We start from the raw sequence: 22,708 nt of genomic DNA, 5'->3' as shown, positions 1-22,708 counted from the left end.
GTGCGCGGCCACGATGCAACAAAGCGCGGGGGCCGCCCGGGGTCGCGGCGGCTGGGCGGGCTCCCTCCCCTCCGCCCTCTGCCCGCGCTCTCTCTCGGCCGCCCGCGTCCCGGGCTCGGGGGCGTCGCCGCGGCCGGGGCGCGCAGCCCGGAGTTGGCACGGCCCGCGCGCCCCGCGCCAGCCGGCCTCCCTCGCGCCCTCCCTCACGGAAGGGATTTTTTTCCCCCTTTCCTCTGCCCGCCATCTTTCGAAGGGGGAAAATCGAGGAGGACGCGGAGGGGAAGGTGCGCGGCGGCGTCCCGGGCCGCGCCGTGCGCTCCGGCGCCACTTTCCCCGCGCGCCCCCGCCCGTCCTGGCTCCTGGCCGCCGCGGGGGCTCGCGCTGGGGCCATCGCCGCGGCCGGGGCGGGGGGCGAGGCCGGGCCCGGGCCCCGGCCCTGCGCGGCCGCCCCAGGAGCCGGCGGCGTGGCGTGGGGGCCGCTTCCTCCCAGAGTTCGGGGCCCGGAGCTGACTTTGAGCCCCTTTGAGTTGTTGGGTCGTTGCAGCCAGGCCAGGAGGAGACCCAGTTCCCGTTTTGAAATCAGCCTGAAAAGCGCTTAATCCGGGCGAGGTCGAGTTGGAGCTGGCGGAGCGGGGGTGCTTCACCTCTTTCCCTCTCGGGTGGGCACTGGCGTGACAGCATGGCACAAGCCCACCCGGGGAGAAATGCTCACCACAAACTCGCACGTCCTCATGGCCTTACTGTACTGTACTGGGGACTCGAGGGACGTCGCCTCTCTCTCTCCACTGGTTGCTCCTACGGGGTCAGGGCCGGGCTGGAGGCCTTGCGAGGCGTCCTTTCCCTCGGGGCCCGGGGGCAGTTTTGGAAAGATGAAAGTGGACGCACAGAACGGGGTCTGCTAGAAGACCCACCTCGCTCGGGTCCCCTGTCCTTGTTGTGCGTTCCCTACGTTGGGCCGAGTCCCTGAATGTCCTGCGACACCTCGTTTTAGTTGAAAGCTTTCTCCCTATAAGTGCGTAACTGCTGTCCCTCCCCCTCGTTAGCTGGGTTCCTGACTGCAGAGGTAAGGGGGGGTATTTGCATCAGTGGGCTAACCAGGGCTGGAGGGGCGGGAGGAAGGCCAGCGAAGGAATCGCTCTGGCCCCTCCTCTTCATGCACCCCCGCCCCCCTAGTGAGGACGGAGAGGAAAGTTTCTTTTTACTCTGCTGTTTTGTAGGCTTTCTCTCTTACTTTTTCCTGTAAAATGGGGGTTGTTTTCCTTGGTTCATGGAGTAGCCCTGGGGAGACGCTGAAATCCACGCAAAGTTGTGGTTGTGGCATTTTCCCCGGGGAGTATTTGTGGCTTTCAAGGGGGTCAAGTAAAGGTCTGAACCCCTGCAAGGGTCAGTCCTCGGGTTAGGGACCTCCTTCCCCGGCCCTCCCTCCCGGCCCTTCCTTGGCAGCCCTGAATGCAGCCTCTCACTTGCAAATAAAGCTCTGTGTTTGCCCTTTTCTGTCTTGAGGCCTTGATGTGTGCTGGTGGTTACAGATCAGGAAGGATAGGGCACGCGGCGTTCCTGGACGGGCGGCCTCCAGGTTGGGGCATTCTCTCTGACCTTTCTAGTAACCTCGGGGGGTCCGGTGCCTCGGCCGATGTCTGGAGACCCGCCCCGGAGCGGAGCAGCTCCTCAGAGGCTCAGATCCAGCCCCAGCCCTGCCACGGGGCGTCCAGGGTGGAGGGATTGAAAACGCTTTCCCGGGCAGGCGCACAGTCGGGACCACTCTGATTTTTGTTTTGTTTTTAGAGAGTAGAGTAATTGCTTTCCTTCGACAACAGCTCACACATGCTTCGGAAGTGAGCTTTGGATAAAGGACGGGATTTGTAAACACTCTGCTCCCGCCTTTGACTCAGGAGCAGTCACGGGCGGAAAGTGAAAGTGTGTGTGTGGGGGGGAGGGGGGAACACATAAAACAGTGAACCGCCCAGTTTGCTGCCGCGGCCGGAGGCTTCTTCCTGTGCCCTCTTCCTCCAGCTTGGTGAGTTGCCAGCTGCCGGAGCCCTGTGCCCGGCAAGTGCTGAGGTGCACAGCTACTTCCTGGTTCTCGGTGGCAGAGCTTTCCCTCGGGAACGCTGGCCCGCTGGCTGGCGGCCCCCAGAGTGGAGCAGTTGGTACAAACTAAAGGACGCCGCCTCAGTGCCTAGGCGTGGTGCCTGTCTGGCTTTCTGTCCACCACTGCTCGACCCTGTTGTCTGTTGGTCCATGGGGAGCTGGGGTTGGGTCAGGGGTGGGGGCCTGTGCAGAGCCACAGCCCACTGTCCCCAACGGCTGCTGCTGGGGACCTGCCTGAAGCTGCTCTGCAGGTCACTTGATTTTCGGGGCAGTTGAAGCGGCTGGGTCAGTATGGATCAGCGAATAGCCTGGTCTTCCCCTTTTGTCTCCCCCACTGATCGTTGGGCTGTAACCGATGAGACCCTGCAGGCAAACCCTCATACCTGGCATCTGCAGGCTGGTATCTAGTTGAAGTGTTCCTTGCTTTAAGAAGAGACTGCAGGGGTCAGCCCAGTGGTGTAGTGGTTAGGTTTGTGTGCTCCGTTTCGGCAGCCTGGGATTCACAGGTTTGGATCCTGGGTGTGGACTCATCGAGCCACGCTGTGGCAACGTCCCACGTACAAAATAGAAAAGGATTGGCACAGATGTTAGCTCAAAGCCAACCTTCCTTACCAAAAGACAAAAGAGAGACTGTAGTGATTTATGGCAGAGAGCAGTGCTCTGCTTACTGCATACTTGCTTTCTGTTGCCTTCTGCGAACTTGGGGGCCCCCGGTGACTCAGGTCTGCTTGGGAGCCCGCCCTCCCACCCACCCTAGGCTCTACCCACTTGTTTCAGCAAAGGAGATCAACAGGTGTCAGCAGCGCTGGGCTGCCTGGTGTGTTTGGTTAGGGCTACCGGTCACTGCCCAGGTGGTGCCTGGCGTGTCGAGCCTTCTCAACATCTGCGTGCCCGTGAAGCCCTTCAGTGCCCACCCCCTGGCCCTGGGTACCTGTGTTTCCTGTCATCTGAGCAGCTTGGGGGCTCTTAAAGGCAAAGCGTCACATTTTGGGGTCATTCACGAGTACGTGTCTGGCTGAAGCCTGGCTCCTCTCAACGCGCGTCCAAAGTAGAAATAACAGGCACCGGCGTGTGTGCGGCCAGGGTCCCCAGCTGTGCTGTGTCAGGGTTGTGGGTGAGAGTTTATTTCCTTCGCCAGCTTTTAAGTGTCTATAAGAGAATCCTTTCTCAGTTACCCTCTCTTTCAGGCCTTTATGGTCTCGAGTTAGAGCCAGCCGAGAGACGCGTTGGCAAGGAAGACCCTCCTCCTTGCCACGGGTCCCTGAAGTCCTGGAAAGTTTGTCAGAAGTTAATGGGGTGTTTGGGAAAGTACTTTTCCTGCTCCTTGGAAAGTGTCACACTGGAGCACAGAGACATTTGGGGTGTCTCCAAGTCTGTTTTCTGTGTGTGGCTGGAACTTGGGCTTGGTAGCTGGTGTGACAGCATTTCCAGCTGAGGAGCGTGTTCAGGAGGGTGCCGGTGGGGCTGGAGTGGGGCGCCCATCACAGGTCCTAAATGTCACGAGGAGCTGGGGCTCGAGCGTCCCTGCTGAGGTCTGCTGTCCCTCGGACAAGCCTCGGACTTGGGGGCAGGAGTGTCTGCACCTCCCGTGAGGGCTGACGCAGCGCCTGGCCCTCAGGTGATGATGTCTGGGTCACGACTGCCCGCTGCGTGAGCACGTGCCACACAGAGCACAGTCACATACTGAGCAGCTGGACCTTGGTCATGCGGTACCAGAAGGAGGAGGACTTGGGGAGACCCTCCCTGTGGAACGTGGCGTTCCAGCGCTGGCATGACAGTGTCACGGGGTGGGGTGGGGGGCATGTGGGTGCAAACGGAGAGAAGGGGCAGTATGGTCTACAGGATGGGGTGCTCCCCAGCTGACTGCTGTTTCTCGCACCATCAGACGGAGCCCTGAGAACATCGATGGTGCTCGTGGTGCCAGCCCAGTGCCAGGGGTGGGGCGTGAAGAGCTCCGGCCCTGCTGGCTGTGGACTGACAGATAAAGCACACACCCTCTCTGTGCTCTGTTGTCCTAGCTGCCTCTGGGCTGTGGCCGTTTGTGGCGGTGGGGTGGGGAGACACAGATGGCTGAGTGACTGTCTCCTGGGATGACAGAAGTCCCCCTGCAGGCTGGTCAGAGGGCCAGAAGGGGCGATGTCGAGTCGAGCTTGCAGGAAGTGCTTGGGCCATAGTGACATCCCCCTACTGGTGGTTGGTATTCCCAGAAACGGTAAGATGGGTGCCCAACCTCTGGGAGCCTGTGGGTGCACACAGTCCCTCCCACCCGGGGGGAGGCTAACCTCAGTGGTGGGCAGCAGGGCAGGGCCACCTGGCTGCACTCCCTGTGCTCGGAGCCATTGCCGGTCCCTGTCCAGGGCTTCCAGGCCCCGGACAGCCTTCCCCAGGGCCGGAGAGGATGTTCACCTACTGCTCTGGAAAGCTGTGGGCCCCTGGGAGCATGTGTGCACACACACGGGGTTGGGGGTGGGCAACAGAGCCTAACACAGACCCTGGTTACCGCGGGCTGGACCCTCCTGGGTCTTGCTCTGGGCTTGCGCCCCATGGTACCCGTCATGCTGTTGATCTTGAGAGGCAGCTGGAGTGAGGAGTGGGCAAGGCCAGCTGCCCCTCACCATTGGGATGGGGCTGTGGCCCTGGGCTCCTACATCTCAGCTCCGGGCCTCGCAGCCGTGGGCCTCTGCTCTCTTGGCCTCGTTTTCCCTGTGAAGTGGGACGATAGGGTAGGAGGCCTCCTGAAGGCCACTGCTGGGGGTCTGAGGATGAGACCCGGCAGGAGGAGAGACCTGTGGGGACAGCCAGGTTTGGAATACAGTGACTCAGTGTTTATCTCTGGCTTGGTTGCTGATGCACCTGCGTCGGGCCATAAACGGGAGGATGTTCTGTTCAGACAAGCAACAATGGGACAAGGGCTGGGCCTGGGTGCATCTGGACCCCACCGCTGAGCGGGTGGATGGTGGGCAGATGCTACGATGAGGGGTGGCCGGGTGCTCAGGAGGTGCCTCACCCCCCCACCCCCAGCCATGCGATCCTGAGGGGACCAGTTTGGAGAGCAAGGACGAGGCCGTGCCGGGCAGACGTCTGGGCGGGGGGGGGGGGGTGACGAGTGGGTTCCGGGCACTGTCGTGGGCAGCAGTGACCGCCCAGACTCCTGTTTGTGTGTCTGTGGAGCGCGGCCCCGGGTGGCGGTGGTGTGTAAAGTGGCGCACGGTAAAGACTCCTGTTTGTGTGTCTGTGGAGCGCGGCCCCGGGTGGCGGTGGTGTGTAAAGTGGCGCACGGTAAAGACTCCTGTTTGTGTGTCTGTGGAGCGCGGCCCCGGTGGCGGTGGTGTGTAAAGTGGCGCACGGTAAAGACTCCTGTTTGTGTGTCTGTGGAGCGCGGCCCCGGTGGCGGTGGTGTGTAAAGTGGCGCACGGTAAAGACTCCTGTTTGTGTGTCTGTGGAGCGCGGCCCCGGTGGCGGTGGTGTGTCTGTGGAGCGCGGCCCCGGTGGCGGTGGTGTGTCTGTGGAGCGCGGCCCCGGTGGCGGTGGTGTGTAAAGTGGCGCACGGTAAAGACGTTGGTTTGGCTCTCCTCGGGCGGCTCAGAGGAGAGAGGCCCAGGAGCGCTCCCGTCTCACTTCCTACGCTGTAGCAGAGCAGCGCCTGTGGGCAGCACCCGGCCCCAGGTCGACTCCACCCCGACTTTGTTCTAGAAACTGCGGAGTTGGTGGAGCCACAGGCACGCGGAGCCTTGCTGCTCACAGGACCACCCCCGTAAGTGTGCGTGACCACCTGACCTCCAGCGTCCTCTGCAGGACCCACTGACCCGGAGAGGACGGTCCTCCCCTTGCCTTTCTAGGACGAAGTATCACACTGGTCACACCACTCTTCTCACTTACCGTGTCCCCTGAACTCATTCCCCTTTGAGCTGTAGGTCTCTTGCTCCTCCCAGCTCTGTGGAAGGGTCATTCAGTGCAGGGGGTGGCCTGACCTGGGGGGGCTGCCCTGCCTACTTGTATGTGGGGATCGCTGGGGCTCCCCAGAAGAATGACCCCACGTCCTGGCCTCCCAGGTATCTGGGCCAGAACTCAGCATTTCTGAAAGTGTGTGTGTGGAGCTTGTCTCCCCAAAGCCTCTTGGGGCTTTATTCCTGAGAGACACTGCCAGTGTAGAGTCTGTGCTCTTTCTGTTGGTTTTCTTGGGGGTAGGTCAAAAGGCGTGGGGACAGAGCCTCGTAGAGGTGAGGAGTGCGGCTGGCCCGGCCCCCCCCCCACCTCCCGGGGGAGCATGAGCCCTACTCAGCAGGGCCAGAGGCGCCCACCATAGACGGTGTGTTGGGGTCCGTGTCGAGGCTAACGTTCCAGCAGGAAGGGGGACCTTCAGAGGCCGCTTCCCCGAGGGGGGCTAGGAACAAGATGTGAGGACAAACTGGATTGAGAAAGCGTGGGGAGCGTTAGGTGCTTGGGTCCCCAGGGTGCATGGGGGCAAAGCCGAGAAGACGTGGTGAGTGTCAGGAAGGGGACCGCAGCTGCGGGTCCACCTGCAGGCCCGCCCGGTGCCTTAGGACAGCCCTGGGGGAGTGCCCCGCATGTTTGATGGGGCTGGGCTGCTGTGGTCGGGCCCCTGCTGTGGGAGCACGGGTGGGATCCAGACCCAAGGCAAGCTCAGGGCTGCGGTGCTCCAGGCAGAGGCCCCTCGGGTGGCAGCACTAGTGGCACCGCTCCCTCCCCGGACAGGGTGTGCATGGGCTCAGAGTATGCTTGGTGAGAGGGAGGCGGCAGCCAGCAGGTCCCAGTGGGTGGTGGGCCCCCCCGCCCCTCCGCCCATCCCTAGGGCCCCTTGCAGGTCTGCCCCGGGGCCCCTTCCCCTGGCCCCACGACAGGAGGCAGTTGGCTGCATTTGTCACTGAAGCTGGCCCTGCCCTCACGGATCTGGTTTCTGGGAGGGCCAGCCCTGGGGTGGCCGCTGGTCAGCGTGTATGCCGAAGAGGCTGGCCTGGCCACCCGGGGAGAGGAGCTAGAGTGGCCCCTGTGAGATGGCCCTGGAGGGCGGCCCGGCCCCTTGCTGCAGGTCAGCCCCCATCTCTGCGGGCTGTGGTGGGGGTTCCGAGAGGCAGGGGTGGGGAGCCTTTGCTGGGGGTGGACGGCCTTGTTCAAGGCCTGGCCCTGCCTCTTTCTGGCCGGGTGACCTTGTGCCCCTTCACCTCTGAGCCTCCCTCCCCCCTTGGAGAATGGAGCTCATGTGACTGCTGCCAGTGCTGTGCCAGGACCGGCCACAGGAGGTGGGACTGGAGTGTCGCAGCGGGGCCCCCAGGGGCATGGAGACCCTCTCGGGGAGTGGAGAGCAAGCCTACCCCCACCTGCTCAGGAGGCTGATGTTTGAAGGCCATTCTCGTTGCTGGCGTGGACGGTCGACCTGAGTGGGGCGCCAGGCCTCTCCCCGCCTTCCAACCTGGTCCTCCCCCGTGACTGGAGGCGCTGTGCTGTGCGCTGGTGAGTGAGCATCCATCTGCCCCTCCATCCCGCGCCTGGAGGCCCACATCCCCCCACCTCTCTGGTCCCAGCTGCCCGGGAGGCCCTGATCTGCCAGCCCGTGGGCCTACCTGTGGCTCGGCACCATGGTGGGAAGGCCAGTGTGGCTACTGCTGAATTTTCTGGGTGTTTTTCCATAGTGGCGGCTGGGCGGAGGTCCCCACTCCCTCCCCGATTGTCCAGGGACCCTGAGTAGCCCTGGACCAGGGCGTCTTCTCCCCGTGTCCCTCTGGGCTGAGTGACCTGCAGGGGGCTGGATTTCTGTGTTTTCTGCAGGATTCCAGTTCCCCACAGAGGAAGGAGGCCCGTCTTGGAGGCTGCGCCCAGGGACCGGGGGAAGCAGCAGGAGAGATGACCACAGTGCGCCTCCCCCCCCCAGCTGGGGAGCCTCGAGCCCCCTCCTCTGTCCATTGGCGTGTGGGAACCGGGCTGGGTGTGCTCGCGGCCCTCCTGGCAGGCTGGCCTCTCCTGTCCCTCAAAGTCCAGCACAGAGCCCCTCGCGGAGTGGAGTGGGTGTGCCCCTGGAGGGTAGGGTGGCCGGTCAGTGTCCCCTGCCCTCCCTGCTGGCCGCCTGTGTCTTTCCTCAGGATCCTGCCAGAACCCCAGATGTCTGGGCTTTCGCCCGGTGTCGAGGGCTTTTGTGGTTTGTCTGAGTTTCCGTTCCGCGCAGTTTCAGGATCCTCTCATGTCGAGGGCAGGTTGTGTCTGACTTTCACCCAGCTGTGCATGTGCTGCCTCCCTGTCCCAGCGGGCTGGCAGCCCCCAGGAAGTGGTGGAGGGTCTCGGAGCCTCAGTTTCCCCCGCTGGGAGACCAGGCTCCGTCTTTGCCCTGCTGTGTGCAGCCTGAGTGGGCGCTTGGTGCAGGCTTCCCAGCCGTCCTCAGAGGGAGCACCATGTCCCTGCAGGGCCGCCATGAGGCAGGAGTGCCAGTGGCGCTGTGACCTGAGGGCCACCACACAAGGGAAGTGTCGTCTGTGCAGTAAACAGCCTTCTGGAGTGAAGCGGCTGCCAGCGGGCGCGTGGTGGGCACCGGGTGCTGACGGCTTGGGAGCAGGTTCGGCAGGCTCCTTTCCTGTGGGGTGGCTCCGCGGTGAAGTGGACTGCTCCTGCGTCACCTGTCCTTACAGACCTCAGGCCGTGCTCTGAAGACTGCTTCCCAGCCCGGCCGGTTAGGTGCGCCTGCAGGCTCTGATGCCCTGCAGTTCGAGCTGCACGTTTGCCCCGGTGTGTTCACTCCAGAAGACGAGACCCAGGCAGGTGCAGGTGAGGGGCAGGCTTTCCAGCTAATAGAGTTTATGTATCTTGTGCCTCGTCTCAAGGTGCTGGGGCCTCTCTGGTACCTGTACTTCCTCACCCAGTCCTGGGTTATTGTAGATGAACCCCCCAACCCCCCACCACAGGGGTCCTCTTCCCTGCCAGGCGAGGGGGATGGAGCAAGGTCCTGTCCCCCGGCTCTCACAGCTGCTGTGGGGGTGGGGGATGCAGGGTCCTGAGCACCGGAGGAAAAGGGGGCGTTGCCCTCTTCCTTTTGGTGGCATAGAAGCTTCCCAATGCAGACAGGTCGGGGGCTAGTAGGTAGCCCTCAGGGTGCTCGGCTTCAGCCCTGAGTGCTCCTGGTCCTGGCTCCTCCAGACCCCCGTCCACTTTCAACCCCCTCCCCCATCGCTGTGAAGCAAATGCCAGATGTAGTTCACGCGTAAGACTTTCAGTGCCTTTCTCTAAAAGATAAGGGTTTTTAAAAAGTTGTAACTGCAATCCCACTGTCCCCCCACAGTATTAACATCGAGTCCGAAAGCTCATCAAGTAGTATTGAAGTGAGCGCCCCCCAGTTCCCTTTCCAGCAAGCGTTTCTTGCAAACTGGCTCAGGGCACCGGTGCTGGAGTCCAGGTGCCGCCCGCCAGCCTCACCCCCCCCTCCCAATTGCTGGCCCATGAAATGGGGCCGGCGCCGCCCTGTCCCCCTTCCAAGCACGTGGGGGGCTGTGTGAGGGGGTTCCCAGGCTGGGCACAGAGGCCATACACAGTAACCCGGCCCTTGTCACAGGGCTGCCATCTTCCTTTCCAACTCCAACCCCAGAAAGCTCTGAGGATGGAGTGTTTTTCCTAATCCTCTTGCAGGTGATCAGAGGCTGCCTGTGGTCCTTGTTTATCCTCAGGGTGAACCTAGGGTGCTTTCCTGAAGAATATGGTATTTGGCTTGGGCCATTCTCTCAGAGCCTGGGGGTGGGGGTGGGGGTGGGGGTGAGAGACTCCCTACCCCGGAATGGTTTCTGAAACTCGCTGGGTTCTGAAATCCAAAAGGCTCTCCGGGTCGGCACGCCCAGCTCCGAGGAGAGACGGACGATGAGCTGCAGGCCTGGGGGTGATGGTGATTGCTCCCAGCCCTTTTGCTGCCGGACACTAGCTGGCTGCTCGAGTCCTGAGTGGGGTGGGTGCTGGGGCCTCGGGGAAGTCAGGTGTCCCCAGCTCATGGCTGTCTGCAGCAGAGTGGGTGTCCGCAGGGGAGCCCTGGAGGCCGAACGGCCACGGCATCCGCTAGAGAAGAGCGCCTGTCCCCGAGAGACAGTGGGGCACCGTGGTGAGAGCTCTGAGCGCCCTGGGCCTCAGTTTCCCCATCTCTGCCCAGCACCCAGGAAGTGCTGCCATGGGCTGACCGGAGACCCTAGGAAATGGGGTCCCAGCCGGGCTTTCTCTTTTGTGACCCTCTTTTGGTGTCCCCAACCAGCCACGACGGGGTTCGACCACGGTATGGGGCCGGACCCTCTGGCGCTCCCACTCTGAATTTGCCTTTACTTCTTTCAAGGAGAAGGTGCTGCGGGTCCCCCAGCAGTGGATGCAGGAGCAGGGCCAACTGGCCCCCTTGGCACCTTCCTGCTTTTTCCACTGCCAGCTGGAGAGGCCAGGCGGGCAGGGCAGCTGGGCCACTGTGCCCGGGTGGGACCTGGGCGTTTCTCTTCAGCCTGGCATGGCCGGAGGAAGGGGCTGGGGTGTCCTGTGTTCCCTCAGAGCCTGGGCCCGGTGGGGGACGTGGAGGCTGGGAGAGGTGGAAGGCTGTGTTTGTTTTGGGCAGACGTTATTTAAGTATCTACATGTTCTGGGTCCATTCCCAAGTGTGACCTCGTTTTGTCCACATGGCACCCAGACGAGGGTGACCTTAGGGCTCTGGTCCCTGTCCTTTTGATGTGCTGCATCCCCTCCCTAGGTGGCTTCAGAACCAGGGGCACCTCCTTTTCTTCCAGCTCAAGGGGCCAGCGTCCCCCATCTCTCCAGCCATTGGCCCGGATGTCCCTGGGCCCCCCACATCCGTGTGGATGGCAAGCCGTGGCGCCGTGTCTGTGGTGGGGCTGGGGCAGGGCTGGGAGCACTCCATAGGTGGTGGCTGTGCCGGGCACTCTTCATTTTACAGTTGGGACCCTGGGCTCAGGGAAGTCAGCCGGTGAGGGGGAGCTGGGCTTTGAGCCCTGGCGTGGCAGACGCCCGTGGGTGCTCCTCGCTGCCCTCTGCGCAGCCCTCTTCACGGCTCCAGCCCGAGGTTAGACTCAGGCCTGGGCCTCCGGGAGGGGTGCTGCTGGCCCGGGCGCCTCTTCCCAGGCTCCCCGCTTGGTGTCCTTGCTGGCAGGTGGCAGCAGGCCATCTTGTCCTTAAGTCACTAGGACCTCTCGGCCTGTGGCTGCCTGTGATGCCAGGAGCCAGGTCGGGGAGGCACAGGGTCCTGGGCTTATGTCCCTGAGTCCCCACGTGGGTCGGCCCAGGAAACCCCTGCAAGATGGAGGAGCCTCAGCCTCACGGTCTGTGCAGTGGGCACGATCACTCTGACCTCCAGATTACGTGGGTGCCTCACCCTCAGCAGAGGTGAAGGGCTGTGGCCGTGGCTGACCACCCACGTATTTCTTGGTGTTTTCTCCACTGTCTCATCCAGGGGGACAGCCAGCAAGGTCTGGGCCAGAGGGTGGTGGGGCGCAGCGAGCAAGTGGGTGCTGGCTGATGGTGTCAGCCCTGCTCCTGGACTCGTCACAGAGAGAAGCTGTTCCTGAGAATGCAGGGGCATCGCCAGGCGCTCCGGGCATCTGGGAGACTGCCGGGCACCCTGGGTGTTCGTGAGGCCACAGGCGCTCCAGGGGATCGCTGGGCGCCCTGGGGGCTGGAGTTGAGTTTTTTCAAGGCATCTTGCCCGCTTGTTGTTTTAAACCTCCATATCGCCTTGTGGCTTTTTCCGTTACTGATTTTGGTTCAGGCCTGAACCCTGTGAGAGGGTCAGCTAGCAGTCTAAGTTTTCATTTCATTCTGGAAGCAGCATTTGCCTTCCTGGTCTCGGAATGTGGCCCTGATCCCCCACCCAGACGGGGAGGCTGACAGGCAGCACAGCTGCGCTGTGTGTCGCCAGCCTGAGCAGCGGGAACTGCGCCCGTGGTTTCCATCCCTGGGCTTTGCCCTGACAAGTAGGCTCTGTCGGGATTCCTCGGGCCATCCAAGCCATGTGGGTGTGGCTGACTGGATCCCGGGGTCTGCTGTGGGCCGGCCCAGACTTTGGGGTTGTTGCAGCCCTGAGATGGCAGGCTGTCTTTGGGCAGCCGTCTTTGGTTTGTGTTTGAGCAATGTTTCGAAATAGAAATTCCTTTACCCTGTTTTCTTGTTGCAAAAGTAACGTGTTCTTAAAAAAACCTGCCCATTCAGAAATGCAAGCAGGAAATGACAATCCTGTCCTCCTGGGGGCCAGGAGGTGCTTCTCCATCACCTCTCTGCCTTCCAGCGGGAACTTCCCAAGTCGGTGTGGGTGTCCTTCCTTCTTGTTGGCGTCTGTAGTGTCAGTGCAGAGATGTCTTCTGGTTTATTCGGTGTCTGGTTGGAGAAGCGACGCGGGAAGGGCAGGCCAGGTGCTGGCTGTGGCTCTGCTCGGCCTGGCTGTGATGATGTGCATGCTCCAGTAGGGAGCGACGCAACCTCTTGGCTCTGCCAGCCACCCCAGAGGGGACAGCTCGGGGTGGCCTCTGCAGTCTTATGGCCTGGGAGTCCCTCTCTTAGTCCTCCTCCCTCCCGGGGTGGCTCTGGGAGCCGGAGGTGTTTTCCCACTGGAAAGGGGTCCTGCCTGAGCTGCCCATCCAGAGCCAGCACGACCCTTCCCAGGAGGTGGGTCCTGGCGCCCAGGATGGAAGGGGCTTGTGGGGGCCCCCAACCTCTCGCGCTCTGGCTGCCCTTCCTTCCTCCCTGTTGAACTGGTGCCCAGGTTGCCGGGGACAGAGGACAAGTCAGGAGGGAGGTGTGTGAGGCTGGGGGAGGGCAGCACCCCCTGCCTCTGCTGTGGGGGAGGGCTGTGCACCGCCAGACCCCCCTGGTCATCCTCACGTTCTTGTAGGCATCTGAGAGCGTGAGGTACCCCCTGCCTCATTTCACTGGAGGTGTTCGGGGTGACGTTCTTGTTTGCAAGAAAGGGGGCTCCCGTTGCCATGTGCAACTCCCTGCAGATTAGGGGGCACCTGCCTGCAGGACATGTGCCTGGCGCTTTTAGCTCAAGTCCCCGCTAAGCCTCACAGACCCTGCTGGGGTTGGCCATGTTTCCCCTGGGTTGTGGGCAGCTGCGTCATCTACGTCATCTGGGTCCCACTGAAAGTGCGAAGGGGACGCCTGTGCTGGGGAGCAGGACCCAGGAAGCCTCTCTGGCCCTGCTGGCCTCAGGCTCCTGGCTCCTGCTGGGCCACAACGGGGATAGGGGATGCGTTTCCGTGTTTGTGGCTGGAGCTGGCTTCCTGCTCGGCAGCAGGTTGGAGCAGTGTGGGCTGGCGGTCAGAAGAGGGAGGGAGGCAGAGGGCTCAGCCTTGGGTCCTGAGGGCAGTGAGCCGTGCCTGTGCATCCTTGTGTGTGGAGGAGGCCAGCCTGCGCTTGGCTGGCAGTTGTGGGCGCTATGTCCCCACAGGTCAGTTTCAGCCTGTAGCTGCCTTCTGCCCATTCCCTGGCTCCCTGGGCTGTGCAGGAGCACCAGGTACTGGGCACCCGCCCACTGTCCCATACCTGGGGGCCAACGGTGCCCCAGCGGTCTTCTAGGCACTGGGAGGCGCAGGGACACAGCACATCCTCCCTCCCCTCTGGAGCTCCAGGGACCCGCCGCAGTGGTCACAGCAGGGCTGTGGGTGCTCAGTGTGTGTCCAGCACCAGCCTGAGTGTGTTGTGTGTTTGACTCTTTGCATCTCACAGAGCCCCGTGGGGACAAGGGGACCGGATCCCGTGGCTGGCGAGGGGCAGAGCTGGGATTGGGCTGGGGAGGCTGGCCCTGGCATCTGCTCTGCAGCCCTGAACTGTCCAGGGTCTGGGACGTTCCAGGAGGCCCTGGTAGGTGGTGGCATTGGAGCAGAAAGGCCTGAAGGAGGCGAGGGAATGAGCCTGTCCCTCTGGTGAGGGAGTTCCCAGCAGCCCTGGCAGGGGACGAGTCATGGGTCACGTTGGGTTCTGCAGGCCGGAGCAGGGACGGTGCTTTCACGCTGAGCCGGATGGAGCCACTGCAGGGTTTGAGCTGATCTGCAGCTTGATCCGACTTGGGTTGGTTGAAGCAGGACCACCGCTGCTGTGCAGGCCTGGACCATCCATCAAGGGAAGGGCAGACCCACAGGGGCTTCACAGAGACCCCTGCAGGAGTCAGCAGTGCTCGGGCCAGGCGCAGGCAGACCCTGGCCCTGCTGGACTTCGCTGACCTGCTAGGGGTGGGGTGGGGCAGCGAGGCATTAGGGTGACCCAGGTTTGCGCCTGGCTCAGGCGGCTGCCGCCCAGCCTCCCATCTGACATCGTGACAAGAACATATAAAAGGCTATCGTGTAGCAGAGTGCACCCCTGCCCCCCAGAGGGAGGGTTCAGCGCGCAGCCCTCAGTCTGTTATGTGCCCTACACGTAGAAGTGGGGCCACCGGCTTTCCCCTGAGAGATCTGGGGACTTTGGCGTTGGGGTTCCCTGTTCATTCTGTTACTGCGCACTGCTCCTCCGGGCCCTAGTTGGTCATCTCCTGATGACGTGCAGGCCCACAGTGTCCTCTTCCTCTCCAGCTCTGCGCTTGGAGAGCGTCCCCACAAGTGAGTGGGGGCCGGGGCGAGGCCTGCAGCAGCCTCCCCACCCCTTACGAGCGTGCAGGGTCCAACCCGCCTTCTCTCGCCCTCCCACTTAGCCGAGGGCCGGCCGTGTCACAGGCTGGTCGTCATCACAAACCCAGAGCAGGTTCTCATGGTTACGTTAGAACTTCGCTTGGCGGGCGGACTCGCTCGAGAGGGGCTCGGCTCCGCGCCCCGAGTGTGGTTCTGCCACCGTTCTGCCTGCCTGGCTCGGCTCTTTCAGGTCGCTGTTGTAGCTGTCTGCATGTCAACCATTCCCTAAAAAACTGCCAAGGTCAACAACGGTGTAGAGTCAGTCCCAGCAGGCAGGCGGTTGGTGGGCCGTGAGCGGAGTGGCCTTGTGTGCGGCCCTCACCCGGACGGCTGCCTTCCTGCCGGTGCGCTTCCCCACCTGCCCAGGTGGCAGGTGCTCGCGTTATCCCCCCTCACCGGTGTCTCCTCCCCTGGTCTGAGAGCAGTAGTCAGAGAGTGGTTCTGTGACAGGTGAGGGTTGCCTTGATCAAGGTGAGCGGCTTGAGCGGGCTGAACTGGCCTTGCAGTGACCACACGGGTGTGCTCGGGGGAGCCAGCCAAGGCTGGGGCTCCAGCTGACCAGCCTGTCCCTGCCGTCCCTTCTCCCCCATAGGTGCTGCCTGGTTGGGCCCAGAAATGGGACGTCGTGCCTCCAGGGGCAGCACAGAGGAACTGAGGGCCTCCCCGAGCCGCTGCTGTGACGGCCAGTGAGCGAGCAGCCGGAGGATGTCCACCACCACGACGGTCGCCCCCGCGGGGATCCCGGTGGCCCCGGGCCCCGTGAACCCGCCACCGCCCGAGGTCTCCAACCCCGCCAAGCCCGGCCGCAAGACCAACCAGCTGCAGTACATGCAGAACGTGGTGGTGAAGACGCTCTGGAAACACCAGTTCGCCTGGCCCTTCTACCAGCCCGTGGACGCAATCAAGCTGAACCTGCCGGTGAGCCCCCGTCCCCGCCGCCGGCCCCAGCCCCTCTGTTGCCCGACTCCTCTGGCTTTGGCAAAGGTGGTGCCCATGATGTGGCTGGTGCTGGTAAGCCAGGTACAGCCTGTGCCTCAGGAGCCTGTCCTCCGGTGCGGGGACAGCCTAGTGCCCACTGTGACCAAGGAGCAGAGGATGTGGGAGAGTGGAGGGCGGCGGCCCCCTGAGTGCTGGGAGCGGGGAGAACCGTGCCTCGAAGGGGCCGGCGGCGATAGGGCTCCGGAGTGGAGGCTCAGCCGTGTCTTCGTTCTGTCCCCGTGCATCCTCCTGTGCTCGAGGTCAGATGCTCAGTGCGGGCTGAGGTGCGTTTTGGGGGACGGCACCCCAGCTGCACATTTCAGTGCTGACTGTCTAGTAGCTTTCTTCTTTGGACTCAAATGGAGAACCCCGAGTGACACGAGGGGAGCCCTGGGCTGGCACTTGGTGGCCTGGGTCTGGGCCCAGCTTGGCCCCTGCACACCCATGGGCCCTCGAGCGAGGTTTGGAATCCGTGAGGGGGCTTGGGTCCATCCCCAGAGTGGACTCCGCTCTGGGGTATGCCCCGCTCCGCGGTGCTGGGCATCTCGGAACCTCCCCTGCACGTAGGACCCTGGTGAGGCGAGAGGTTTGGCAGGAGCCTGGAGCTGGCCGAGTGCTTGCCCCAGGCCGCATGCCCAACTGCCCTCGATGACCAGAAGCTGCCTTTGGCCAGACCCCGGGACCCGGCTCCTCCTTGAAGACCACTCTGTACAGTCTGTGTGCTTGGGAATTGCAGAAATAGGGATGCCGAATCCGTTAGTAACGCCTCTGAAAATCTCTTTCCTAGGATTATCATAAGATAATAAAAAACCCAATGGATATGGGGACGATTAAGAAGAGACTAGAAAATAACTATTATTGGAGCGCAAGTGAATGTATGCAGGACTTCAACACCATGTTTACAAATTGTTACATTTATAACAAGGTAAGAAGACCCTGTGGCATGGACCCCAGGTGCCATTGCAAGCTGCCCACCGGCCTTGGGGAGAACTGGGGGGGGTGAAGTGCCAACCCCGGGGGCAGCCCTGGCTGGGGTGGCACGCTGGGGACCCTTGTCAGGACTGCATTGCTCCAGGCAGAGGTGCCAGCTGGGCCGGGCGCTTTGCAGCAGTTCTCGGACGGGCTCAGAGTGTGTCACAGCCCTGCGCTCGGCCCTTCTCTGGCCCCGGTCCCCACCTACGAGTCCCACTCATGGCCCATCTCAGGCGTCACTGCTTGGCGTGGGCCCACATCCCCCGCTGCAAAGAGGGAAATTGGAATGGCCTTTTCAGAGGGAGCCGATACACACCAAACACTTTAAAACATCCGTACCCCCGGACCTAGAAACCCTGCCTCTAGAAATGCGGGAAGAACCCGTCTAGGCTCCTGTCGTGGACACTCGCCCCACTGCATGCACAGCCATTGGAGGTTGGCTGAATGCACTGTGACGTCCACGTGCAGCTGCCCGAAATAACTAGAGTGCTCCACGACAAGGGGGAACATCCACAGGATGGTTTTCAGTGAGAGGAGCCAATTCGGGAGGCTCCCTACAACCCAGTCCTGTGGGTTTCTGGGTGTTTTTTTTTAAATTTTTTTTTTTTTCCTTTTTCTCCCCAAAGCCCCCCGGTACATAGTTGTGTATTCTTCGTTGTGGGTCCTTCTAGTTGTGGCACGTGGGACGCTGCCTCAGCGTGGTTTGATGAGCAGTGCCATGTCCACGCCCAGGATTCGAACCAACGAAACACTGGGCCGCCTGCAGTGGAGCGCACGAACTTAACCACTCGGCCACAGGGCCAGCCCCTGGTTATTTTTTAATAGCGACGTGGTGGAGTAAATATGAGCGGGAATCCTGAGCCGAAGGCTCTCTGCTTCCCCACGTGATGGGATGAAGGGTGGTTTTTATTCCTCGTGCTTTTCTGAACTCTTTCAAGAGTTTCCACGTTAAAGGATATTCCTTTTGCCTTTCTCCTGCCCCACCAAATCTCTTAGCAGATTTTAAAAAAATTGTTTTTTCTAAAGATTGGCACCTGAGCTAACATCTGTTGCCAATCTTCTTTTTATTCTTCTTCTTCTTCTCCCCAAAGCCCCCCAGCACATAGCTGTATATTCTGGTTGTGAGTCCTTCTAGTTCTACTGTGTGGGACGCCGCCTCAGCGTGGGCTGATGCGCAGTGCTGGGTCCGCACAGAGGATCCAAACCTGCAAGACCCTGGGCCACCAAAGCGGACAGCACGAACTTAACCACTCAGCCACGGGCTGGCCCCTCTTAGCAGATTTTTGAATGATGTTTTCTTGAGCTGCACCCGGTGATGTCTTTTGCAAATGCACAGCTCCTTTCCCTGCATGTAACCTGGGCTCGCCCTGTATCTCCAGCCCACAGATGACATAGTGCTCATGGCGCAAGCCCTCGAGAAAATTTTTCTGCAGAAAGTGGCCCAGATGCCCCAGGAGGAAGTTGAATTGTTACCCCCTGCTCCAAAGGGCAAAGGCCGGAAACCAGCTGCGGGAACCCAGAGTGCAGGTAAGAGGGTGGACAGGCATGGCGTCCTGTCCTGGGCCCCCGGGTGGATGGGCTGGGTTGCCAACGACATGGTCTCTTCTTTGGGGCCCTCGCCCGTCTGAGCTCAGTTTCCACGTCCATGCAGTTGGGGCAGTGATGAGATATGAGCTCCAGAAGCTGGGTCTCAGCTGTGCGTGGCCTGGAGGCAGTTGGACCCATGGCCAGCCCTTGACATTGTTGCTGTCTGCCTTTGAGCCCGCTCTGGGAAGGAGATGGTCGTCTCGCCATGTCCCGGGGCTCCTCCTCCCAGCCCTGGCTCTGAGGCCCCCTCTGCCGGAAGCCTGGACAGAAGCTGGGCTGTTCCTTTGTCCCCTCCCTAGGACTTTGCCTCTTGAGCATGTGTTGTATGCCCTGTGACGGGAGAGGAGCTGTGTCACCTGTCAGGGAGGGGGTGGGGATTAGGGTTAGCACCTGGAGCCCCGGGGTCTTACCTGGTCCAGGAAGCTGGAACAAGGTGCGTCCCAGTGGACTGACTGGGTGGCCCAGCCCTCGAGACAGGCCAGGCTGGGTCACCAACACTGCCGCTGTCCTGCTTTGCAGGCAGGGCCTGTGGGTGGTCACGCCTCTGGTTCCTGATGGAGTCTGAATTAACCCTCGCTTCCTGGGGTATGGGCCCAGCTCTCACCCCCCCAGACTGTGCGGCTCCTCTTGGCTTTCTCGTTCAGACCTTGGTCTCTGGCCAGTGGGGAGAGACCTCCCATTTGTTCGGTGAGCACCCATGGCGGCAGGCTTTGTGGCAGCAGCTAGATCAGGGCCAGGAGTCTCAGGAGGATGGGCTCCCTGGCGCCTGGTGTGCTGTGGCTGGAGGGGATGGTCCAGGAAGCTTCCAGAACTATGGCGTATGTCTGGCCGGTGGAGCCTGGAATGCTCAACTTCCTCTCCTTGTCTTCAAGGTACGCAGCAAGTGGCGGCCGTGTCCTCTGTTTCCCCAGCGACCCCCTTTCAGAACGTCCCCCCCACTGTCTCCCAGACGCCCGTCATTGCTGCCACCCCTGTGCCAACCATCACTGCAAACGTCACTTCGGTCCCCGTCACCCCAGCTGCTGCCCCACCTCCTCCCGCGACGCCCATCATCCCCGTAGTCCCTCCCACGCCGCCCGTTGTCAAGGTGAGCGTCCCTGGGGCGTGAGGTTGGCCAGTTGGCTGGGGTCTGAGCGCGGCCGGGGGTCCTGGATTCGGGCGGGCGCAGAGTTGGGCAGTGGGAAGCTCTGCCACCTTTCCCCGGGTGCTGGCCGCCCATTGGGTGTTTGGTTTGCGTGACTCTGGAGGGGTTCTCTCCATGCCAACGAGGCCAGGCCGCTGCTCTTGACACAGACGAGGAGACCGAGGCTCAGGGGGCTGCAGGTCACACAGCTGGTGAGGGCGGGCTGCGCTTGAACCCCGGCATCTCCAGCCTGAGCCCCGGCCTTTGCAGTCCACGGTCGTGTGGGGAAGGCGCGGGGGACGACAGGGTGGGAGGGCCCTGCTGGACCCCACTCACACTTGGATTTACGGTTGGCATGGGGAGGTGGCGGCCAGGGCCGCGTGAGGAGCCAGCCCGCAGTGTGCGGTGGCCTCCACCTTGTGCCCCTCTTAGCGTGACCACCAGCACGTGTGTCTCCCCTGCTTGGCTGGGAGCTTTTCATGGCAGGGGCTGTCCTGGCCGGGTCTGGGCTCCGAGTGGGTGCTCCCTGTGAGGACGGCCAAGTCCCCCACTCCTAGCCGGCCCCATGCTGGGCACTGACGTGTGTCATCTTCTCCAATTTGACCCTCACAGCGACCCTCTGGGCAGGCAGTATTTCCCCCATCTTACAGATGAGGAAGCAGGCGCTCAGGGGTTAAATGGCTCCCCCAAGGTAAAACGCCACCTCCGCCGCTTCCCCCTCCCCCGTGGCCTTCACTGCCTGCACTTCCGGGCGGCGCCTGGCCGGGCCGCCCCACACAGTGCCCGGCTGTTTTGGAGCATGTCCCGTTTGCCATGGCCAGATGAGCCCCTCGGGCCCTGTGCGGCACGCGCTTGGCATCCTGTGGGCCGTTAAGTGTTGGTGGGTAGCAAGCTCGTGCCCCTCCCAGCCTGGGCGCGATGGCTTGGCTGGGGCAGCGACCAGTGACCGTGGTGGCGCTCTAGACAGCAGAGCCCAGTGCGGCCGTTGGCCAGGGCGCTTGTGGCCCCGAGGGGCTCCTCTGCCTGAGCTGAGGTGAGGGGAGCCTGCTAAGCTGGTCTCGGGGTCGTGGTCTGGATGCCCGCAGGCCCTGGGGCTGGTCGTCGTGCCTGGGGAGACCCGCACAGCCTGGGCCACCGGGTATCGAACATGCTCTCCCTTCCCACATGAGTGTCTGCTCTGGACACGCCCCGAAGGCTCTGTTAATCATTTCGACATTTCTTCCCCTTGCGGAAAATAGTTCTCTGTGACTCCTGCTGCCTTCCAGGTTCAGTCCAGACCCGCCCACTCACTCAGTCCCCTGGAGTCCTTGGTCCCACACCTGCTGCTGCTGCTGCTTGTGTCTCCTGGCTGGGCTGCTGCCCCCGCCTCCGCCCAGCATGCTCTTCCCGCCTCCCCCCTCGTCCTACTCAGCTGCCATTGTCCTTGGAGTGCCAGCTTGGAAGCCCTCATCTGGGACTTTCCCGCTGGCATTTACAAGCAGGAATTCATTCCCTTGTCCCTGCTGTCCCTGAGCTTGGTGACGATCCTGCTCACAGTGCTGTCTCGGTCATGCTTGTCTCTGGAGACCCCGGTGTGGCCCAGCCTGGGGTGCTGGTTAGGTGCAGGTGAATTGCATGCTGCGCCTCACGCTGCTCAGGGGTGCTGAGCAAGCCCACCGTGACCACGGAGCCCTGGGGGCACAAGGAGGGGGCCTTCAGGTGCCTCCGGGTAGGTTCGGAGTTCAGCCTCACCACTACCAGCTGTGTGACCTTGGGCCGGCGACGTGGCCCCTCTGAGCCTCGGCGTCCGCCGTTCCGCGGGGGCAGCTGGGAGGATGGATGCGGCCGTGCATGTCATCGCTTCGCTCGGTGCCTGGCAGATAGTCAGCGCTCCAGAAGTGCAGCTGTGGCGGTTCATACTCTCATGGCTGGTGTGTGTCCCTGGTGCTCACTGGGTCTTTCACTGTCACAGAAGAAGGGCGTGAAGCGGAAAGCAGACACGACCACGCCCACGACGTCTGCCATCACCGCCAGCCGCAGCGAGTCACCTCCGCCACTGTCGGACCCCAAGCAGGCCAAGGTGGTGGCGCGGCGGGAGAGCGGGGGCCGCCCCATCAAGCCACCCAAGAAGGACCTGGAGGACGGCGAGGTGCCCCAGCACGCGGGCAAGAAGGGCAAGCTGTCGGAGCACCTGCGACACTGCGACAGCATCCTCAAGGAGATGCTGTCCAAGAAGCACGCGGCCTACGCCTGGCCCTTCTACAAGCCGGTGGACGCGGAGGCCCTGGAGCTGCACGACTACCATGACATCATCAAGCACCCAATGGACCTCAGCACCGTCAAGGTACCTGGTGGCAGGCGGGCTCCAGGCAGGGGGCGGCAGGCAGCTGGGACCCTTTTTCCCTGTCTGGGCAGCCCCTGGCGCCTGGCCAACTGCCTGCTGTGTCGAGGTCCCCATGTCTTGGGCTGTCTCAGAGGGGGCCCCAGTGCTGGGGCCTGGCCCAGCTCTGTTGGTCTGCCCACTGGTGGCCGACATGCCCCCGACAGTGTGGTCTGGCAGGCTCGGGGAGGAAGGCGTGTTGTCTCTTAGTCACTGAATCTGCAGGTTCTTGTCATTTCTTCTGCTTGAACTCAGTTTCATTGTTTCACTTCTTTCCTTCCCGTCTCCCACCCCAGTCCGCCTGCAGGCTTCTGTCACGTCAGGCAAGGAGGCCCTTTCAGGTGACCCACCCCTCACCGGACAGAAGTGGGTCCTGGAGGGGTGGGTGGCAGAGCTGAGACCAGGAGCCCAGCCTCCCAGTTCCCATGCCAGGGTTTCCCTCACCAGGAGCCTACCTGGGCTTTTGTGGGTTTTCCTCCAGGTCAGGCCAGTTGAGTACAAGCAGAGAGCAGCCTTGTGCTGGGTCACGATGGAGAAAGTGCCCAGGCGACAGCAGTGGCCCAAGGGCAGCAGGCCTCGGCCTGGGGTAGCTCCCGTGGGGTCTTCTCTGAGTGCACACAGGAGGGGTCCTGAGCCCCGCACACCTACCCTCCCTTGGAGAGCTCACAGCCAGCCTGGCGTTGGTCCCTGATGTCCTGAGCAGCGCCCCGGCAGTTGGGCACGTGTAGCCCACCTGCTCCGTGAGCCTCCCTCGTGGCCCTGGAACAGTGCCCCCCACCGTGGAGCGGTTATTTCCTCTATCAATGGGGCCTGGGCCTTGAACGGCTGGTGTCAGATGTTCTGCCTCATTTCCCAGTAATGCCAGCCTGGGGCAGAGTCTCCTTGGTGAGGCCTTCCCCCGGCGAGCATGGATTCCAGGGGTGGGACAGAGCAGGCTGTCCAGGCGGCGGTGCTCGGTGACCC

The 22,708-nt window shown here is 62.3% G+C and overlaps 1 protein-coding gene across 7 annotated transcripts in view; it reads left to right on the top strand.

Annotated features, from left to right (window-relative positions):
- The window catches only part of BRD3 (bromodomain containing 3), a 71,375-nt gene that overhangs the window by 32,172 nt on the left and 16,495 nt on the right, over positions 1 to 22,708 (top strand). For 2 of the 7 annotated variants that reach the window (XR_006890675.1, XM_046676359.1), the window contains exons 1-8: positions 5,512 to 7,563; positions 7,879 to 7,962; positions 8,508 to 8,855; positions 15,319 to 15,644; positions 16,492 to 16,629; positions 18,056 to 18,203; positions 19,136 to 19,350; positions 21,338 to 21,709. Coding sequence is in view for 6 of the 7 variants with exons in the window: in XM_046676359.1 (XP_046532315.1) it covers positions 15,432 to 15,644; positions 16,492 to 16,629; positions 18,056 to 18,203; positions 19,136 to 19,350; positions 21,338 to 21,709 (1,086 nt within the window). In the remaining variant the exon portion in view is untranslated. Of the gene's footprint in view, positions 1 to 5,511; positions 7,564 to 7,878; positions 7,963 to 8,015; positions 8,866 to 15,318; positions 15,645 to 16,491; positions 16,630 to 18,055; positions 18,204 to 19,135; positions 19,351 to 21,337; positions 21,710 to 22,708 lie in introns of those variants that run through there. The other 5 variants (XM_046676369.1, XM_046676388.1, XM_046676405.1 and 2 more) reach the window with 5 other exon arrangements.

This window comes from Equus quagga, chromosome 1 (assembly GCF_021613505.1).
Source record: "Equus quagga isolate Etosha38 chromosome 1, UCLA_HA_Equagga_1.0, whole genome shotgun sequence".
Taxonomy (NCBI): domain Eukaryota; kingdom Metazoa; phylum Chordata; class Mammalia; order Perissodactyla; family Equidae; genus Equus; species Equus quagga.
This window is presented reverse-complemented; position numbering and strand designations above follow the sequence as displayed.